Source organism: Podarcis pityusensis (assembly GCF_964106645.2).
Source record: "Podarcis pityusensis genome assembly, chromosome: 3".
Classification (NCBI taxonomy): domain Eukaryota; kingdom Metazoa; phylum Chordata; class Lepidosauria; order Squamata; family Lacertidae; genus Podarcis; species Podarcis pityusensis.
The window spans coordinates 82,988,749-83,009,543 of NC_138026.1; the positions used below are offsets into that span (position 1 = coordinate 82,988,749).

Below are 20,795 nucleotides of genomic sequence, written 5' to 3' on the forward strand. Positions count from 1 at the left end.
GCTTTGGATTAGGTCTGTTGTCTATGTAGATTAATCTTAACACTTTGTTTATGTGCATAATATATAATAAATCTCATGTTGTTAAAGAACCTGAACATTACAGGTTATCTTTGCTGTGCTAGACATGCATAATGGGTGTTTTGTTTGTTTGTGTCAAAAATCTTGCTTTTTCTGTCAGCTGTTAAATAACATACTCTTTTCTTGTAGGCAATCAGTGGAGCTTCATTAATAATAATCTACACACACAAAGCCTCAATAGGTCTTCAAAAGGCAACAGTAGCTTAGATAGATTATATTCCAGAAAGATCAGAAAGCAGCTTGTTCATCACAAACAGGTAACTTCCAGTTCATTGTAGTTGTTTTGAGATTTCTGTTACGATTGATAACCCTGTTTTGATTATGAGGTGTGATTTCCTGATTTTGTACACCTTGGGGTAGGGTTTTGCAAGTGAGCAAACAAATAGCCGGAGATCACTGAGGCAAAGGGACAAGTTGGAGGAAATTCCAGGTGCCTGGCTTTCCCACAGCAACCATGAACCTATCTGAAAGTTGTGCAAGTGTGGCATATATTGACAATACAATAATTGCAGACAAGGGACCTGAGGAGATCCTATGTGTGCTCTGCAGGGTGGAGTAGATTTCCACCACCTGGGGAGAACAGGAGCTCACATGAGTCTGAAACTTTGGTGGGAGGAATGTGGCAAAAACGTCTAGAAACCACTGGTTTACATATGGCAATTATTTAACTATTCCCTGTCCAGCCATCTAAAATTCTAGGCCTTGAGGACAAGTATATGGCAAATACTCACTGCTTTTCGCAGTCAGTGAAGGCTTACCAGTTTCTGTAGCTTTAAAGCTGCTGTTTGAACTGGTTTTATAGTTCTGTTGGCAGTCTGTTAAAGTTTTGGAAATATAAACACTAAAAATTGAAAACTTTAACTTGACCATCATATGAAAGTGCATATCTATCTTGCATCTTATTGCTTACATTTTCATATTACGTCTGTTAACATTTTCTTTTAGCAACTTAACTTACTAAAAGCAAAACAGAAGGCTTTGGTGGAACAGATGGAAAAAGAGAAAATACAAAGCAACAAAGGATCATCCTATAAACTTTTAGTAGAACAGGCAAAACTAAAACAGGCCACGTCAAAGGTATGATGTTCTGCAATTATACTTATTGTCTTGTGCAGAAAGAACTGTTTCTGCAAATTCAAATATGTTCTAGGTTCATTTTTTACAAAAATCATTCCATTATGCCTCTTAAGGCCCAATCTGCTTGCTAATTCAATCACCTGATGTATATCTGGTTTTGGAACTGCTCATTTAATTCTTACATAGGCACCTGTTAGTTCCTCATGATAAAAACTATTTTGGAGACTTACCTAGTATGGTGTTGGTCTATGATAAATAACCTGCAGCACTACTTATGAATCTGCTTATAGAATAATGCAAAGATTAGATGCATTTAAATGTTATTTTTTAATTATTTGTTAAATTTATATACCTCCCTTCATCATAAGATTTCAGGGCAGTTCAAAGAATAAAATAGAGGATAAAAACAAGTAGATAATTAAAACAAAGCAACAAAACAATAACTCCCCTTTTCCACAGACACATTTAAAAGGCTGCAGAATATTAATCAGCCAAAGATGATTTCAAACATTCTATTAAAACCCAGTGTATTGTGGCCCAACGTGGGTTTGGCTTTGCGTATCTCAAACAGCAGGCCCCTCCCTTCCTAGTTCACATAGCAAACTGCTTTTGAAACAGGGGGACTTTCAAAAGCAGTTGTGATATAGCATAGAAGTATGCTGTTCAAAGGAATACATTCACAATTTCAGGAGGTGCAGTTTTTAATCTCTTGGATGTGCCTAAATTAGCAGCTTCAGCATCACATGGGAAATACTAAGAACTTCTCTGTAGTAAGTAATTCTGTAAATTTACGAGTAGCGCCTAAACCATATATTAACAAAAAAAATTCTCCAACCTGCAAATCTCCCTGCTGCTGCTGACATTTTACTGAGAATATTGGATTCTTTCACATGAAGTAGGTAGTTCAGTTATAACTTAGTCACCTGAAGGGTTATGCAAGCTACAGACTTCATGGATTTCTGCTATCTCCATGCACTGTATGTTCTTCAGATCTAGGGTGTACTTTTATTTTGCTAATGTGGTGTTTGTGGAAGATGATGAATTGAAGGATTCTTTCTATCCCCTTGTGAGTTGGGAAGTGTGCTTTGAAGTATTGGCAGATACTTTGTAGAAACTTAACACAGGAGGAGAAAACTGCCAACAGTTGCACTTACAATGCCAAGGAGGCCCTAAATACCTGGAGAAGTTAGCTTCCCTATTTTAGACACTTCTAGTTTGGCAGCTATGAGAGACTGGGTCTGCCCTACACGGTTGAAACAAGATGAAGCAGAAAGGTGAATATCCATCTCTACAGTATATACCAGCAATGTCCAACCAGTCGACTGCGATCGACAGGTAGATCTGCAGGGTTCTCCAGGTCGATCGCGGTAGTTAAAAAAGAGATTGCCTGGTTGCTCCTGAGCGTTCATGACACACCCCGCCCCCAGCACTATGTCCCATCGGCGCTGTTGATGGTGCTGTTAAAGATTTTTTCTCCCTTCGTCTGCTGCAGGGTGGGGGAAGAAGGGAGGGGTTCAGACTGTTGGATGAGCGATATAATTAAATCCGTCCCCCCAAAAAAGTTCAACAACTCTGGCCTCCCCCCCTAAAAAAACACCAACAACTATGGGCAATGACAATATGTAGATCACTGCCAGTTTTCTTATACTGGGAGTAGATCGCAGTCTCTATAGAGTTGGTCGTGCCTGGTATATACTGTCAGGTTAACATAATAGGCATATTGGGCAATATGACTAGATGAAAAAGCAAGACCTTTTGAAAGAATTGGAGGGTGATACCACTTTATGCGTAAGTTGTAGTGAAGGTGAACCAGCACACTCATAGTGCTGTATCCAGCAGTGTCACTCAGCTGCTGGTAAGGTCTCTGTCAACAGACCATGGAGGGAGTCAACCCTCCCCCTTACAGCCCCCTGACACCCTTTAAGTACTCAGGAGGATTGGTGGACCTCCCAGAGAAGATTTAGATGGGGTGCAGAGGGGCTGCAGGGGATAAAGAGAATAGTTGAAAATTGCCTCCACTCCTGTTACGCTGAGAGAAGTTTTACTATCTGACACACTATTGGATGACTGGCACCTTTGGATGCAGCCCCAAGTCTGTTTGGATATTTTTACATGATGTTGTTGTTGTATTAACCAGGAAGCATGGTTAGAACACCAACTAATAGAGAAGGTATTCTTCCTATTTCGGCCAGTGAAGGATAATGTGGTAAATGCATACCATATGCTGTTAGATAACAGCTTCCATGATTCCTAAACCTTTGGCATGTTGGTCATTGCTGATTAGATTTAGCAATGGATAGTAAAACCTCAGGGCCTAGGACTTGCCGATCGCATGGTCGGCGGTTCGAATCCCCGCGGCGGGGTGCGCTCCCGTCGTTCGGTCCCAGCTCCTGCCAACCTAGCAGTTCGAAAGCACCCCCGGGTGCAAGTAGATAAATAGGGACCGCTTACCAGCGGGAAAGGTAAACGGCGTTCCGTGTGCTGCGCTGGCTCGCCAGATGCAGCTTGTCACGCTGGCCACGTGACCCGGAAGTGTCTGCAGACAGCGCTGGCTCCCGGCCTATAGAGTGAGATGAGCGCACAACCCTAGAGTCTGTCAAGACTGGCCCGTACAGGTAGGGGTACCTTTTAGAGGCCTATAAGTTATTCATTCCGCCTCCCCCCCCCCCTTAATACATTCCTTCTTAGCAGTCAAACTTGATGGTCTGCTGCCATGTCAAAAAAAAATGGTAAATTTCATGAATTGTGCTCATATTGATCCAGAGCAGATCCCAGCGTATAGTTAGCAGAGTAATAACTTAAACATGTTGCAGGACTCCCAAAAAATAGACCAGAGGCAATTAGCTTCATCCAGCAGAGTTTTACTACTGAAGACAAATGAGCTTAATGGTCATAAATCTAATACATCTTCAGGATCGGCACAGTCCATAAGAAATCAGACTTAAATATATAAGTTTTAATAAGTTAAAACCTTAACACCTAAGCATGTACAGAACACCACACCAGAAAGAACACCACACCAGAAGGAAAGAGAGACAGAAAGTAAAACTCAAGCTTCTTCTGGCCTGTTCTTATATTCAGCATGAACTTGAGTGAAAGAGATAACAGAACCAGTTTAAACCAGCTGTTCAGCTTCTCTGAAGGCCAGAATAGAAGCTTGCTTGTTAGCTTTAAACTTCCAGCTTGTAACGCACAGAGAAGCTTCCAGAACCCTCTTGAATCAGTTAGAATAGGAAGGATCTCTACACATCAGATCAATACCTTCTGCACCAAAAAATGCAAACTGCCAGTGAAGAAATTGGGACATACCAAGCAAAGACAATGACTTGGCAAGAGGATAGATAAGAAACCTATAGCAGAGCATTTGAAACAGAATTACTTTTAAGGTACCACATCAATGATACCTCACTCAGCAAAAGTCTGTTTTGAATCTGGTGCAGGACAAGTCTTGGCAGTGTGAGGAATCACATAGCTATTCTAATGGCACTTGGGAAAGAAAGTTCTGGCATTTTAGTCTTCAACATATTTAGGGATATGTGATCCTGTAGCTTCCTTTTCATGTTCTCCTCAACGACTTACCGTATTTTTCGCACTATAGGACGCACTTTTTCCCCTCCAAAAATGAAGGGGAAATGTGTGTGCGTCCTATGGTGCGAATGCAGGCTTTCACTGAAGCCTGGAGAGCGAGAGGGGTCGGTGCGCACCGACCCCTCTCGCTCTCCAGGCTTCAGGAGAGCCCCAGCGCCAGCCCCACAAGGTCGGGGGACAGAGGGAGGTGGAACGCCGCCATCCCGCTGTCTCCCGAAGTGGTTTGGAGGCTGACAGCGGGGAGACCCCGCCGCCGGCCCCGCAAGCTCCGGGGACAGCTGGGAGACGCAGCGCGTCTTCCTGCTGTCCCCGGACCTGATCGCAAGGCGGGCGGCAGGGAGAAGAGCGCTTCTCCCCGCTGCCTGCCCCCAAGCTCCGGGGACAGCTGGGAGACGCAGCGCGTCTTCCCGCTGTCCCCGGACCTGATCGCAAGGCGGGCGGCAGGGAGAAGAGCGCTTCTCCCCGCTGCCTGCCCCCAAGCTCTGGGGACAGCGGGGAGACGCAGCGCGTCTCCCCGCTGTCCCCGGACCTGATCGCAAGGCGGGCGGCAGGGAGAAGAGCGCTTCTCCCCGCTGCCGGCCCCACAAGCGCCTGGGGGGGGAAATAATTTTTTTTTCTTTATTTCCCCCCAAAAAAACTTGATGCGTCCTATGGGCCGGTGCGTCCTATGGTGCGAAAAATACGGTAAATGGATAGACTTGAGACTACAGATATAGGAATGACTACTGATTGCTTGATGGCCGGTTGAATCATAATGGAAAATGTGATTAGCATGTTAATGTTATGGAATAAGAGTTAAAGTGTTCATTTCTAAACTGAAATGACTATATGCAGATATGAGAAGGTAGATCCATGAAAATTATCTTGTGGAATAACAGTTCCTTTTGACAAAAGTTTGAAGATAGTGCCTTATTCACCCTTAATGATAAATTAAAAGTAATGGTCTATTATTGTTATTATTAGAAGTACTATAATAGTGAAATTAGAGAGGTTTTGTATTCTTAAAGGTATATTATTATATTTGAAATTGTTAAATAACAGACTGGATTCAGACTTGTCGGCAATGGAACTGGACGCTTCTTTAGGTAGAAGTGGAAAGAAGCAATCTTCAGTGATTTTTTTTTTTGTGGGGGGGGGAAACACCCCAGGCTGCCCAGTGGTGTGGGTTGCAGGGTCTTCTGGAATAGCATGTGAGTGATGCCTGCATCTGTAGGGAAAGGTCAAAATCTCCTTCCCCCTCTTCTCCATTGGGAGTCGCCTCCTATACTGAAGTTAACTTCTGTGAACAGAAGGAGCCCTTCCATTTCATGGAGCTGACAGTCTGGATTCAACTCGTTATGTATTTTTTCATGTTAACAAATTAACCTGTTTAATAAAAAAATAGTTGGATAATTGCAAACACATTCTGTGCTTTTGACTCACACAGCACTTTAAGGATCTGATTCGTTTACGTCGGACTGCAGAGTGGCCTCGTTCTACATTGGACACCGAAGTATCAACTGCAAAAGAAACTCCAGAAATCGAACCCCTTCCATTTACGTTGGCACATGAACGCTGTATTTCAGTAGTGCAAAAGTTGGCACTTTTTCTTTTGTCAATGGATTTTACTTGTCATGCAGATCTACTGCTGTTCGTGTGTAAGGTATGCAGTATATTACATGATTATCCTGTGCAGTTAGGGGAAGACCAGTACAGGTAGTGATCATTTTAGGCACGTCCAATTGATGCTCAACACCAACGTGCGGAAGAACATTTTGTTGCAGTTGCATGATATTCCAAAGAAAAATCCCATGGTGTAAAATAATAGGTTGGTATCCAGTGCTGTGTGAGTGGGTGTCTGCTTGCACAACCCCACTGCAGCCCCACATCTGCTCTGGAGGGTCCCCCAACCCTTCAGAAGAGAGTTTAGGGTACATGGGAGACTGCAGAGGAAGGGACTGTTGGTCTCGCCTGAAGGGAATTTCTCCTTGGAAGGGAGTTGGTGTTTCCCCACTCCCTCAGGCTTCAGTTCACTTCATGTCAAAGCATCTCTTGTTGGCATTAGACAGGCAACATATAGAACAAAAGAAACCAGGCCACAACAACTGCTTCCTTACCTTTAACAGAAAGAGTAACTCATGAAGAATCCTCCTTTGTACTACCTGAACAATCCTACTGCAAATCAGAGTAGCCCAGAGCCATGTAAGGCAGCTTCCTATGTTCCTATCTGCTCTGGACAAAGGCAGGGAACTAACTGAACCGCCCTGAGACCTCTGGGCATAGGGCGGAATAATAATAATAATAATAATAATAATAATAGGAACTATTTCCTACTTGATAGCATTTAGTCATCCAAGGAAGGGGGGGAGGGGGAGTCTTCTTTTATCATGGAAATCTGTTTCCCTTGTGGGTGGGCATAATTAGGTATTGCCCATTGCCTGCGCATGTTTTATATGACAGAAGGAAGATATCTAGGAGACACAAGTATTTTTCACCCTTGAGTCAAACATGGTGAATCTTCAACTAAGTGTGTGTCATTGCTCCTTTTCCTGATATGTCCATGTAAAAACAAACATTTCATTTTTCTCTCTGCACTCATGCTGAAAGGAAAAACAATGGGTTATATCAGATTGTGGCTTTGCCTTGGTGGAAAGGCTTTCATTCATGCAAGTCTTAGTCATAGAATCATAGAATGGTAGAGTTGGAAGGGACCACCAGGGTCAACCAGTGCAATCCTCTGCAGTGTAGGAATCTTGCCCAATGTGGGGCTTGAACCCACGACTGTGAGATTAAGAGTTTTGTGCTCTACCCACTGAGCTAAGTCATTTGCCAATCCATCCATAGCCACTTAAGACCCATCTTCTCCTAAAAACTGCTCCCGAGAGTTGGTGGACCCTTTGGGATAAAAGGACACATGGTGCAGGAGGCTGCTGTAGGTTGCGGAGGAGGGGGAGCAAAAATTGAATGCCCTGCTTAGGCAACCCAATATATTAATGCTGAATATGTTATAGATGAATAATATTTTCTTCATTTTCTTCAAGAATCTTAATGTTGCAACTTTCCAAGATAAAATGGAAAATAATGGATATGCAGAAATAGAAAGGAGGGCTCCCTTAGGACAGAGACTAGCTCCAACTAGGAGGGAAGGAGGGCATCTTCAGAGCTGCATGAGATGTCATGCCAGAAGTGTTATGCATTTATCCTGTACAGCTTACTCTGCTGAATGCATCTTCCACTATAAATATATATGACCATATTTTCTAGTTTATGCAATGCTTGTGTATTTCTTAAATCATACATTTTCCAAGATACAAGACTAATAGCAATGTTTATTTTTATGACAAACATAACTAGGTAAGCCATTCCTGATATTGACTCTTTACCTGTCTTGAAGCTGTTGCATAGATTTCCACATAGCTCCAGTGAGAGAGTCCCTAGGCCATATACCTGAGGCTCCATCCATTATAGTAATTCAAGTCTTACTTTTGTAGAAATGTTATACCCCATAGCTGCCCTTGGCTCCCTTCAGAGAGGAAAAGTGGGTTATAAATTTGACATAATAAATAAATGGTTGTAAGCAAACATTTGTGGGTAGAACTATGCATGCAACCTTTCATTTCTGAAATTCCATTCCAGGTTCTTGCTAGAATTGCCAATGCTACAAGACCTACAATTCATTTGTGTGAAATTGTGAATGAAGCTCAGCTGGAAAGGCTACTGTTGCTTCTGGTTGGGACAGACTTTAACAGAGGTGATATCTCTTGGGGAGGAGCATGGGCTCAGTATTCTCTGACGTGTATGCTGCAAGACATCCTAGCAGGTTTGTTGAAACTCCAGATACTTATCAAGCAGAATGATTGCATACAGTGGGGAGCATGGAAGATGTAATAGCCAACATACTAACATGGGGTGAATATGAGCCACAACTTTATTGACTAGTTGACTTCCAGCAGTTTGGCAAGACCCTCATGTGGTAGCATCCAGCTTCCTCAGTAAATGGCAACTAGCCTGTCTGCTGTAGAAAACAGTGGGAGGGGGGCAGATGGTGTCAGACAATGCTGAGGCCCAAAGATGGTTTGGAGAAGGGTGATCTGTGCCTCTAGCTGTGAGATATTCTAGGCCTTCCACCCTCCACATCAGCATTGAGAAATAAGATTTCTGCTTGACCATGTGGTCTGATCTTGTTGGGGTTGTCTTGCGTAGACAGAATTATTGAGGTGTGTACGTTTTCTTGCAAGTTTTCTGGATAGGTTAGATTGGGCATAAAAGCAAATGCAACTAGTATGATCAGTTTTGAGTGCTATTGTGCTGTGTGATCTATGTTGAAATGATAACCTTCTTAGTTCAGAACATGGAATTGAGTAATGCTAGTATTCAGGCAATATGCATCAGTTTGTTTTTCTTTGACCACTTCAGTAAATTAATTGTGTTCTGACATATTCAGGAGAATTGTTGGCTCCTATAGCTGCTGAAGCCATGGAGGAAGCTGCAATGGGAGAAGAGGCAGGGGCTTCAGCTGCAGACTCAGATGATGCTCTTCAGCAGTCTGCAGTTCAGTTAGTAGAAACTATTGATGAGCCTTTGACACATGACATCACAGGTAAATATATACTTTGCAGAGGGGTAATGAGCCTTTTCCAAGCTGTTGCTTCAGTTTTGCCATCTAACCAATAGATTTACCACCATTTCAGAAGCAGTTTAAAAAATCAGAATTTTAGAAAGGGTAACAAATAACTAAACTGGTTCTGTCAATAATAGTGTTTGTGTGTTTTTTAGTTAAAACAGTGTTTGCAGTGATTGAAGTAAAGATGAAAAGCATTGGCTTAGATCTTATAAATAAACTTAAGGAGGTTCCTGGAAGTAAAGTTTTCTGACTCACATGCATCCCCAGAAAGCCTCTCCAGAGTGTCAGGTGACTCTTCTAGACTTTATGGGAATAGGTACAGAGGGGTGGTAGACTCACCCAAAATCAGCCAGGGCAATTCTCCCTTTCCCCCATCAGCCTCCTGTGTCCCTTCTCATATTGTTCAGGAAGGCATGCCAGTGTCCCAAGAGGACATTGAAAGCTAGGAGCTAAATGGCACCTTAAACCTAGGTTATGGGTACAGCAACAGAATGTCTAGGCGTGCTTTTTTATAACGAGAATACAAAGCTAAAAATGAATGAACTGCAGCTAAAATATTATGTTCATTTTTCACATGGTCTAGTCCTTCCCCTGCCCACTCCCCTAATATTCTTAACAGGGTCTCTTCTCCAGTCTTCAGAAAGTAGCTGGAAGTGAGGAGGCAGAAAAAGGTCTTCCTTTCCTTCTACTCTGCTGTTGTAAACTGAAATCTTAGGCACAGTACTGCACCCAGAGCTCAGAAACTGCTCGCACTAATGAAATTCCCTGTCGCAAAATGCGCCTAGAACAGTGGGAGTTTCAAACACTGTCTGGTTCTTTAATACAGTCTTAAATATTTGATAACTTGATCCTACTACCCATGACAGGTGCCGTGGTACACCAGATCTCTAGAGTAAATAACAAGTTCAGAGTTTATGCCCCTTGATGAAACAAAGGTTGTGGGGTCACTAGCTATAGTGATAGAGGATGGGTAGAAAACCAGAGCCTGTTAAACCTTCTAGAAATCATAGATGTGAGTTTTGGGCTAGGTAGACTGGTTGACCCTTAAGTTACACAGCCTTTTGCCAGTCTTGTCTGTTATGAACCTTTACAGAGCATGGTGGTATTAAGCTCTTTGAATCACCTAAAGGTACTCCACCTCTGTCATCTTTGGAAAAAGATAAAGACATTGATCTTGAATTACTACAAGACCTGATGGAAGTCGATATTGATCCTTTAGATATTGACTTAGAGAAAGATCCCCTTGCAGCGAAAGTCTTCAAGGTATGGCATGCATGAGTTTTCAAAAAAGCTTATATCTTTAACACAGTGCAACTTTTTCCAAAGTTATCTCCTTAGTCTTGTATGTGTGATACAGAATGAACTGCCAGAGAAAGAGAAAGTCTCAAGATGCTGGTGAATTTTGAATAAATGCCCATGGTGTTTCCGCCAAAAGACTGTCTTTCAGAGTTTCATCTACTTTCAGAGATACCTGGAAAATACCTCCTTCAATGCTCAAATGCATTGGGCTATTAATAAAAATTCATCAGCATTTGGAAACATAGTCTCTCATCATGATGTATTTCTTCTTCTTCTTCTTCTTCTTCTTCTTCTTCTTCTTCTTCTTCAGCTTCTGTACTGTGGCTTAATTTGAATACACTTTAGAGGATACTACTGTCATTTGCTTCTCTGCAGTGCCTAGCAAAACATGTTGCTATTCCAATTTATTATAACTTCTAAAATACCATTTATAATCCTACTTCAAAATGTAGCAGTAGAAAAAAGTAGTTTTTTTAACAGAAATAATCTGAATAATAAATTTGTATCTCATTTTATTTTATAAAGCCTATAAGCAGCACGTGGTATGATTACTGGGGTGCTGACTACGGTACATATAATTACAACCCTTACATCGGAGGTGTTGGAATCTCTGTGGCAAAACCACCAGTTACCACAGAAAAGAATGGGTCACAAACTGTGAGCGTATCAGTCTCTCAAGGTAAGCAATAGCTATAGTCTTACCTTGTGTACTGTTCATTTTGGCTTGTTGGGGGAGCTGTTGTTGCTTTTGCTAATGTGACATTATGATTATTTAGATATTTGAATTATGCAATGTTCTATGCCAGACAGTTGAGATATAATTAAAGGTTTACAAATGCATGTTCTGATTATTATATTATAGCTCCTTTCCAAAGAGCTATATTTGGCACATCTGTGACATAGTGAAAACTGTAAGGTCCCCCAGTTTCCAGAAGCCTTGTGGATTATTGAGGAAAGGGGGTGGTTCGGGAAAGTCCAGTGCCCTGCTGGACAAATGGAGCTAGACATGTGGTTCTCTGTATTGTGGCTACAGTGTAAAAACCAGGCTGTGCTCAGTAAAAAGCCCCATTCAGTTGGTATCTGTTCCAAAAATTATTGAACTGAATCTTGCTCCCGAAAATAACAGTTGTAGTTTGAGGGCAGACACCTGACTTTGTTGACCTAAGTCTCTGGATTTACTTAAAATCTGCTTTATTATCTGCATTATGTGTCCTACTTTTTTCATACACCATAGTTCATACACCAAGCCCCATATCTAGCAACAGAAACAGTCAGTACCATAGGCCTAAGCATTTTATGATGATCTGTTAACATTTGATAAAATGTTTACTGTTTAAATGTGTAATAGGTCATAAATTTGTAATTTATGTAAAAATTGTAATTTAAATGCTGACATTATGCTGCTTTCCAAAGCTTTAGATGCACGCTTAGAGGTTGGACTTGAACAACAAGCAGAACTGATGCTGAAAATGATGTCTACTCTGGAAGCTGATTCCATTCTGCAGGCATTAACCAACACATCTCCTACATGTAAATTTGCACAGTTAAAAATAAACATCTCTGAACGTTGCGGTAATCTTTTCTCGCTAACCAACATGCTAAAAGCTCAGTTTTCTGGTAGCTAGCTAGAATGCAAAGCACTTTAACTACCCTTACTAGCTGAGGACGCATGCACAACATATCTTTAGGCACCAGGGGAGAAAACTCCTCTATAACCAGGCCTGTGCCCTTTAACTATCTGTGATTTTTCAGAAGTGAGTGGGATTAATTATCTGATTAATTTGTTGAGGTTTTTTAATCATATGGAAATAAGCAGTTGCATACACACCCTCACACTTAAAGAGGGCAAAGACTAAAATAGCTATTTGCATGAACTGTACTTGTGAAAGCTGCTTCTGCTTGATTTTCTTTGATTCTGCCTTCCATTGCAGCCAATGTGCCACATGCCAGGCCATTTCTGAGAATCATCTGACCCTTAGTAGTGGGTCAGGGGGCTGTGGTAGTGAGGCCAGGGTGGGAAAGTCCTATTGTGCAAGTAGCCTTCTCTTTGCACAGCTGTTGTGTAACCCAAAGTATCTTCATGTGCTGTCCTTTTAAAGATCTTACTACTGTATTCAGTTTGTATTCTGGGGAATTGTTCTGTATATTGTGAAAGAGTAAATTAATGTGTTTGGTGACAAAGATAAAGATGCAGTTTCTCTTTTTCATTTAAAAATAACTTACCTTGGTGTGTGTTTTTTCTTTCAGTAACTCAGTCTCCGAGTGGAACAGATGATTCATTGTTACAGGGGCTGCATGCATCAAATCAGAACAACCAGTTTATTATCCAGCTGTCCTCCATACCAATGTTAAGTGCATGCTTCAACAAACTGTTCTCTATGCTACAAGTCCATCATGTTCAGGTATGTAATTGTTTGTAGAGAGTTTTTCTGTGTTGGCCTGTGAGAATGATATACGTTCATTAATGGGTGCAATACCTTTAGTAAGCCAAATTCTCCTCTGCTGGTGTTAGGGCGGTACGTCTGATCACATGTTGGTTTAACTTACACACACAAAAATTGCCTCAGATGTATTTCCAGTTCCTTATAGCTAGGTGGTCTTGTTCTTTGGTACACCTTTTTATAGCTGTACTGTTCCATCTTAGAGCAATCAATATAATGCAGAGCTGGCAGGTTTCCTGTTGGGCGAAGAATTGATCCAGAGCTTAATTTCCACTGTTGTGCTGTGCTGCTAATTATTACAGGCATATAAAAATAATTTTTGAACAATAACTGTTGCACTTTGAGGACACAATATTTGAAAAACCTTAGAGAAACTAAGCTTTATCATTTTGGACAGTGTGCTTACGCCTGCAATGGCAAACTATAAAAGCAATTTGTGTTTCTAAAATACGTGTGCTGTGTCTGCAGATGCTGAGGCAATTTCAGATAGGCTCTTTAGCTTAATAGGGCAATGCAGCTTGTTCAACTGGTGTTTGTATAGGTTTGCTTACAACATTGGAAGAGTGAAACTTGCTAATGCTGGATTTTTTATTATTTAAAAAACAATACTAAGTTTCCAGAAACTGAAGTGGTTGTTATAGTTACTGTTACATCCGTGAGACGACTCTTCTTTCTTTGCCTTTTGCCAACCATATGCTTGTTGGCTTACTTAAGATCAAAATGACATGTTGTTGTTGTTTAGTCGTTTAGTCGTGTCCGACTCTTCGTGACCCCATGGAATGCAGTAAATACATTCTTCAATAGTAGTTGTAGTGTGTTACACTAATAGTAGTAGTGTGTTACAAGAGAACATGATGTCTACTCTGGAAGCTGACAAATTAATGTTGGACTTCTTGACTTACCCATTTATTGCACATCCCTGACTTCCAAGTTCCATAACCTTTTCCTAAATATGTTTGGAAAATGACAACTGATTATCCATTATCCTGTAGCTCGAATCCCTTCTACAGTTATGGCTCACATTAAGCCTGAATTCAGGGTCCACTGGGACTAAAGACAACTGCACTGATGTTTTCTTGTATAATGCCAACCGGACACCTGTCATTCCCTTAAATCAAGGTAAGCAGCATCAGTGTGTGTGTGTATTTCTTCATAGTGTAAGACAGCATTTTTACACTATTGGTGTAGTGCTGTACTTGTGAAGGTCTGCAGCAGCTTCCCACCACTTGGGCCCCTCTTGTCTTCTAGGCAAGGTGCCAAAAAAATCATGGCAACATAATCTTTGCCTTAATTTATTCTGCAAAGAAATGGCAAAGTTGAGGCTAGGCAGCTCTCTGCTGTGAATGAGTTCTGCAGTTAATTTTTGTTCTTGGGTGCTGGTGAACCTGTGAAATTTCTTATCTGGCCTTGCTCACATCAGTTTAATCTCCTACCCATATGCTTATTACTCAAATTGGTTGTTCAGTGCATTCTCCAGCTTGAGAGATCCAGATATTTGCCAGCTTTTGCCTTTCTAAAAAGTGATATTTTCATTCTCCTCTCCCCCCATAACTGAAGTTTCCAGTAATTATAAAAACCCCTTCAACTATCTGTTGTGATATGTTGTGTTTTGAACTGTGTATTTATTACAGCATCAGTAACTAGCTTCCTGACTGTCCTGGCATGGTATCCTAATACCTTACTGAGAACATGGTGCCTTGTACTCCATAGTCTAACCCTCATGACGAACATGCAATTCAACTGTAAGTTCCTCTGGAATGTTGCACTTCTAAAGCCTATGTTAAAATATAATTTTGATTTTATTTTTTTATAAATACTAAATCTTTAAATTGGTTTGATTTAGTTTGAATGTAAGTGATAGACATGCCAGCACATCTGTTCTAAGTCACTAAAAACTCAACAAGGAGGCTCTTATCTAGCATTACCAGTCCCTTATGCAGCAGTATAAGTAATAGCAAATGTAAAATAAAAGCCTTCATGTGGGGTATCATGGGGTGTTTGAGTTAAATATTTAAATACTTAAGGAACCATGTTTTATATTGTGAAAAACTTTGTGGTTTTTTCCTTGTGCAAAGAAGATACAGGGATCGTAACATGCTGTTTAAGTGGATGGAGAGGTGCATTTGCGCAGAGATCTTCACCGAGTTACTCATTTAACTCATTTTCTCTGGGTAGCAGATATCGGCCTCAGAAGCTCATACCAAATTGCAAGTCTGAAAATGGCCACTTCAAGTTCCGTAATGGAATTTCTAGTTTCCTCCTTAATTGCATTTGTTGTTCCTCCTGGGACCAGCTTGGCTATATGTGCCAAAAGAGCTGCAGCTTCATCTCCTTTGCTGATGGACCTTTCTGGCTCTGAAAGTTGTAGAGGTTGTCTTGCAGGCAGAATCTGTGCCCAAGAGTGAACAGGGGCGTGATATGGGTCCAATAGCTTCTTGACAAGTCCTTGACTGCATGTGTGAGAGCCACTGCCTTCACCAGTACAGCCAAAAGTACACAGCCTTAGCATTCTTCTAAAAGTAGAAAAATCAATCCATAGTATCACCCCTTGGCACTTAGAAACTGCCAGATAGCACCTTGGGCTCAAAATTAGGGAAGTGCGAATTTATTTAGGTTAATTGGAAATTTATTAACTATGGGCTACTGCTCCTGTTCACTTTGGTTGCCAACCCACTCACCCCTTGTCAACGCTGCCTACCTTTGTACCATGGCCAGCCCCCCCCCCCGAGCTCCCTTCACCTCCCACCCCCTCACTGCTTCCTTTAAACCACCCCAATTCTTCCATTGCAGCTTACCAACCAAAGCCGCCACCCCATTGCCAATCTTCATCCCCCCCCTCCTCTCGCAGCCCACCCCTGATCCCAAGATCCCCCTATCACTGCTGCCACTGGTGAAGAGGAGGGGAATGAAGATGTGGAAGTATTTCTGCCCTTCACTGCTCTTGTGCCATGGCCGGAAGAAAGTGTGCATTTTTAAACGCACTTTTCCTTCTTTAAGTAAGAGGCAGACAAAGGGGAGACTGGAAGGGCATGGGAAGGTGTGTCTTGGCCACTTGCCTGCCCCTCTTCCTCCGTTGGCCTACTCCCTTGCACCCTGTCTCCCAAACCAACCAACAACAGAGGGAGACTAGGAAGGTTTGCAAAGCTACACTGTGCTGATTTACCCACCTGCCTGCCTCTGGTTACCTCCTTCTTCCTCCCACTTCCCCACTTGGCTGCCTGAGGCATCTGCCTCCAGTCCTGTAGTCACCCTGCAGCTCGTATCGGCGGCCATACAAACTGCAGCCCAACAGCATTTTTCCTTACAAAAATAGAGTATGAAAGAGAAACGAGATGAACATTTATTATGCAAAAGCTCAAAATAAGGGATGAAACAGGAAAGGTTGAAACACTCACAGGTTCAGTAACATGAGCTAGAACTACAACAAACTCTCAACAGTTTTTGAGTAAACATTTCCACAGAAACCTTAACTAAACTTTTGTCTGATGCCATAAGACGATACAGTACAGCCTTTTCTGTACTGGATGAAACAGTGTAGCTGTTTGGGAATTTTACTTTTTAAAAACTTTGTCTTACAGCTGGTCCCAGCAGTGCCATTACATCTCAGGAAAGTACTGCCCAACTGTTGGTGTCAGATTCCAACCTCATTCATGTATTAGTGAAGTTTCTTTCGGGAACCAACCCTCATGGAACAAATCAACATAGTCCACAGGTAATATTTTTACTGGCTGTAAACAAATATTGGTGGCATTCAGCTCACCTAAGGATGGTGAAAAGCTTGTGTGTGAAATAACACTGAATGATTGAAGACTGATTGCTTCCTGTCAGCATTCTCTACTTGTCTGTTTCTTAATCAAAATGACTGTGTGCCAGCTTTGTCAATAGTGTAAAACTATTTACTGCCTTCCACCATGTACATGTGACTCTTAAGAAGGAGTTAGCATGTGCAGGGTTCCAGCTCTCAAGGACTGCCTATGGACATTTGGCAGGCTCCCTCCCCCCCCCCCCCCTTTTCAGGCCTTTCCTCGAAGACACAGTGGGAAGGGATTTCTCATGTGATCCACTATCTCATCACATGATTTTAGTCATGTGGAGCGTAGAGTGCATGTTCCACTGAAAGTGTGGGATAGCATTGTCACCAGCCTTGTTTCTGATTGAGCTTGTAAGACTCTTTATGCAGCCATCTATAATGACAAGGGCTTGGGAACTGTTTCAGAAAATGCCATTCTTCAGAACATAATCAAAATACCTTTTAAAATCTTTCCCTCCCCCTAGGTTGGTCCAACAGCTACTCAAGCTATGCAAGAATTTCTTACTCGTTTACAAGTGCACCTTTCTTCAACATGCCCTCAGATGTTCAGTGAATTTTTATTAAAATTAATACATATTCTTTCAACGGAGAGGTAAACTTTTGATTATTATAAATACTTTTATTTAAGGTTCAAAGTTGGGTTGAAATTAATGGTGTGAAGGTCTCGGGTGGATTGGATTCCCCACCCCCGACTCTGTTGTCCAAATTTTTCCAGGCCCCCCCCTTTTTCCCCAAGTTTTTTCCCCAAGCCTTCACTTCTCTAGTTGAAATCTAAATTTATAAAAAGAAACAAGATGATTTTTTACTGTCTGATTTTCAGCATTTCACAGAATTTTAGAGTTGGAAGGGACTATGCTCTTCCTTTTTACTTCTTATTACAATAATATCACACCTTGCCTCCAATGAGGTCAACCTTTTGAAGTAGGTTATGGTGAAAGATGGTGACACGGCTTCAGGATTACCCAGCAAGCTTCATGGCTAGTTAGGATTTGGACCCTGGTCTCCCAGTACCTAATCCAACACTCTCAACCACTGTTACTGGCCCTAGGAGAGAGCAGAATGAATTGCATGTGATCAGGAGTTGCAATTACTATTTTTATCTACGTAAAAATGTATACCCTACCTTCTAATCTCTAGAAAGATTCTGAAGTAATAAAACAATACAACCATAGAAATTGAAAAAGCAAACAGGAAGAGTGGGCAGCCACTTCTTACATGCACAATTTCAATGGGTGTAAATTGTTGGTTTTCATGAGCGAAAATAATCCTAATTTGAATTTCCTTCCCTTCTAGGGGTGCTTTCCAGGCTGGCCAGGGGCCTCTGGATGCACAAGTGAAGCTTCTGGAATTTACCCTTGAGCAGAATTTTGAAGTTGTCTCAGTGAGCACCATTTCTGCTGTTATTGAATCCATCACATTTCTTGTGCACCATTACATTACGTGTGCTGACAAAGTTATGTCTCGCAGTGGGTCCGACAGTTCAGTGGGTGCTAGAGCATGTTTTGGAGGGCTTTTTGCTAATATCATCCGGCCAGGGGATGCCAAAGCAGTCTGTGGAGAGATGACGAGGGATCAGCTCATGTTCGATTTGCTCAAGCTGGTCAACATCCTAGTGCAGCTGCCACTTTCAAGCAACAGAGAATATAGCGCTCGGGCTCAAATGGCCAGCAGCACTACGGACAGCGTTTCCGATGAAGAAAAGGTTTCAGGTGGAAAAGATAGCAATGGAAACAGTGGCAGTACTCAAGGCTCAACAGCATATGTGGCTGACCTAGTCTTAGCTAACCAGCAGATTATGAGCCAGATTCTTTCTGCTCTGGGCCAGTGTAACAGCAGTGCTATGGCAATGATAATTGGTAGGTATTTTAATAGTGAATGTACTTATTTTTATATCCGCCTTGTTTGCTAAAAAGCTTAAAGCAGTTGTCTACACTCAGTTCTTAGACAGTTTCCCGTGCTAGCATATTATAGGACCAGATCCTGCTTGTATTTGTAGAGCCTAGTGGCTCTGGGCTTTTAATTTAAAGGCTTTAATTTGATTTGTTTTGATTTAATTTGCAATATTTTAACACAGCACGGAGTGGCCTATATTAAAATTATTGTATCCTAAATCAGTATCTGGTACATGAGCACTCACGTGAGTACTTGGGCCCTTAAATCCCAGTGTTAAACTCACCTCATCAATTTCTCAGTGCATCATCCTTCTGTCAGTAGCTTAATTTTTCTGAATTAAAATTAGTCTCCTAATTTGGGGAGGGGGTGTAAACCCCAAATATATCTCTAGATAAGGCCAAATAATCCCTTACTTGCTTTCAAATACACTCAAAGTCTCAACAGAATTTCATTTGTTAATATTAATTTGTTAATATTATGCTGTCATAGGGTTATTTATATGATATGCACTTCTTGGGCAATAGATTTTACAGTATATATTCTATTTGCAATAGTTTAAAGGGCACCCAAGATTAAGTGGGGGCAAAGCTTATCTTCAGTGTTTAGCAAGGGTTGTTTTAGTCCCTCAAGCTGATAGGAATATATTTAATTGCTCCTAGGTGCAAGTGGTTTACATCTTACAAAACACGAGAATTTTCACGGTGGTTTGGATGCCATTTCGGTTGGAGATGGATTGTTTACCATACTAACAACACTCAGTAAAAAAGCCACTACGGTGCAGGTGATGCTTCAGCCAATTCTTACCTACATGGCCTGTGGGTATATGGGAAGACAAGTAAGTGTTTCAAATATTACTTTGTAATTGCGTTGAATGGGCCTGATCCTGTCCCTGCCTAAGGCATTTGGAAACTCTGTATATACAACTGTACAACAGCATATTCAACTTAGAGTGTCATTGCACCTGCTCTGTCAAAAGTTCCAGGTTCAGTCCCCAACACCTGCTTCCAGTCATTGTAGACAATACTGAGTTAGATGGACCAATGGCCTGAGTTTCTTTTGCATTTCCTATGCAAGGTTGTTGACAACTGAATCCAGGTTCCTGAGCGTGCTGCTTGTGGAGCCCTTCCCTCCTGTGGCATACAGTGTGTGTTCTTGTGCAGCAGGCTGTGTCAAGACCAGCTGTGTTGCCAACTAATAATTCTCCTTCCATGTCCTGAAGAGCACCAGATTGAGGCCAATTTAGATGGAGACAAATGTGTCTTCTTCATAACTTTTGTGTGGACTCAGGATGCTGCTACCAGAACAGCTTTGAACATGCTGCAGAATGTAGTTTCAAATGGCTACAAAGTGAGCGAATGCAATCCTTGGATGTGTGAGTAGTAGTTCTAGTAAAGATAGGGAAGCCCTGATAATCCTTTATGCAAGCTCTGGTGAAATGGGATAGTATATATTTTTTGGTTTTCCTCTACATGTTTGTTGACTTAATTATTTTACACTGTGCTGCATGAAGCCATTTCAAGCCCTATGGAGGGAATTCCCTATCTAATCTTAATGCACCAGAGGAAGCAGAAGAAGACCCACAACTAATAGCAGTTTATTATTAGTGTGGTGCTGCACTGTAAAAAGTGTTTTTGGATGACTCGCTGGCTCTCTACTGCTCATGTGCATGACTGAGCATCATACTGAGAGTGCAAAGGAATTTTCTCTAAAACCTGAAACAGATTGATTGGTCTATGACCATTTTCGGCTCTTTGCCTTCTGTGCAACATGTGGCAGGACTAGATTTACCTGAGTAATCTAAAGCCGTTTTGCAAGCACCTTTTATCTGCTTGTGATGCACTGGAGTCCATATTACGTAATTTGATCTGTTGGGGATATGGGTTGATGGATAGCTATTCTGCTTTTAAATTGCCTGTTTACAGCTGGGTTTTTCTTATGTTAGCTCATGCCAGTTTTAGTAGTATTTTGTTCTGTTTTGAAATGTCTGTTTTAACATTGTTTTTAA

At 41.6% G+C, this 20,795-nt stretch overlaps 1 protein-coding gene across 9 annotated transcripts in view; it reads left to right on the plus strand.

Annotated features, from left to right (window-relative positions):
• The window catches only part of BIRC6 (baculoviral IAP repeat containing 6), a 138,862-nt gene that overhangs the window by 50,127 nt on the left and 67,940 nt on the right, over window positions 1-20,795 (plus strand). For 6 of the 9 annotated variants that reach the window (XM_080997574.1, XM_080997575.1, XM_080997582.1 and 3 more), the window contains 15 exons: window positions 208-335; window positions 1,024-1,155; window positions 6,170-6,385; window positions 8,359-8,542; window positions 9,167-9,322; window positions 10,440-10,609; window positions 11,171-11,324; window positions 12,059-12,175; window positions 12,893-13,047; window positions 14,079-14,205; window positions 14,718-14,828; window positions 16,665-16,798; window positions 17,362-17,489; window positions 18,191-18,753; window positions 19,450-19,625. In XM_080997574.1, coding sequence (XP_080853700.1) covers window positions 208-335; window positions 1,024-1,155; window positions 6,170-6,385; window positions 8,359-8,542; window positions 9,167-9,322; window positions 10,440-10,609; window positions 11,171-11,324; window positions 12,059-12,175; window positions 12,893-13,047; window positions 14,079-14,205; window positions 14,718-14,828; window positions 16,665-16,798; window positions 17,362-17,489; window positions 18,191-18,753; window positions 19,450-19,625 — 2,651 coding nt within the window. The remainder of the gene's footprint in view (window positions 1-207; window positions 336-1,023; window positions 1,156-6,169; window positions 6,386-8,358; window positions 8,543-9,166; window positions 9,323-10,439; window positions 10,610-11,170; window positions 11,325-12,058; window positions 12,176-12,892; window positions 13,048-14,078; window positions 14,206-14,717; window positions 14,829-16,664; window positions 16,799-17,361; window positions 17,490-18,190; window positions 18,754-19,449; window positions 19,626-20,795) is intronic. The other 3 variants (XM_080997577.1, XM_080997578.1, XM_080997581.1) reach the window with 2 other exon arrangements.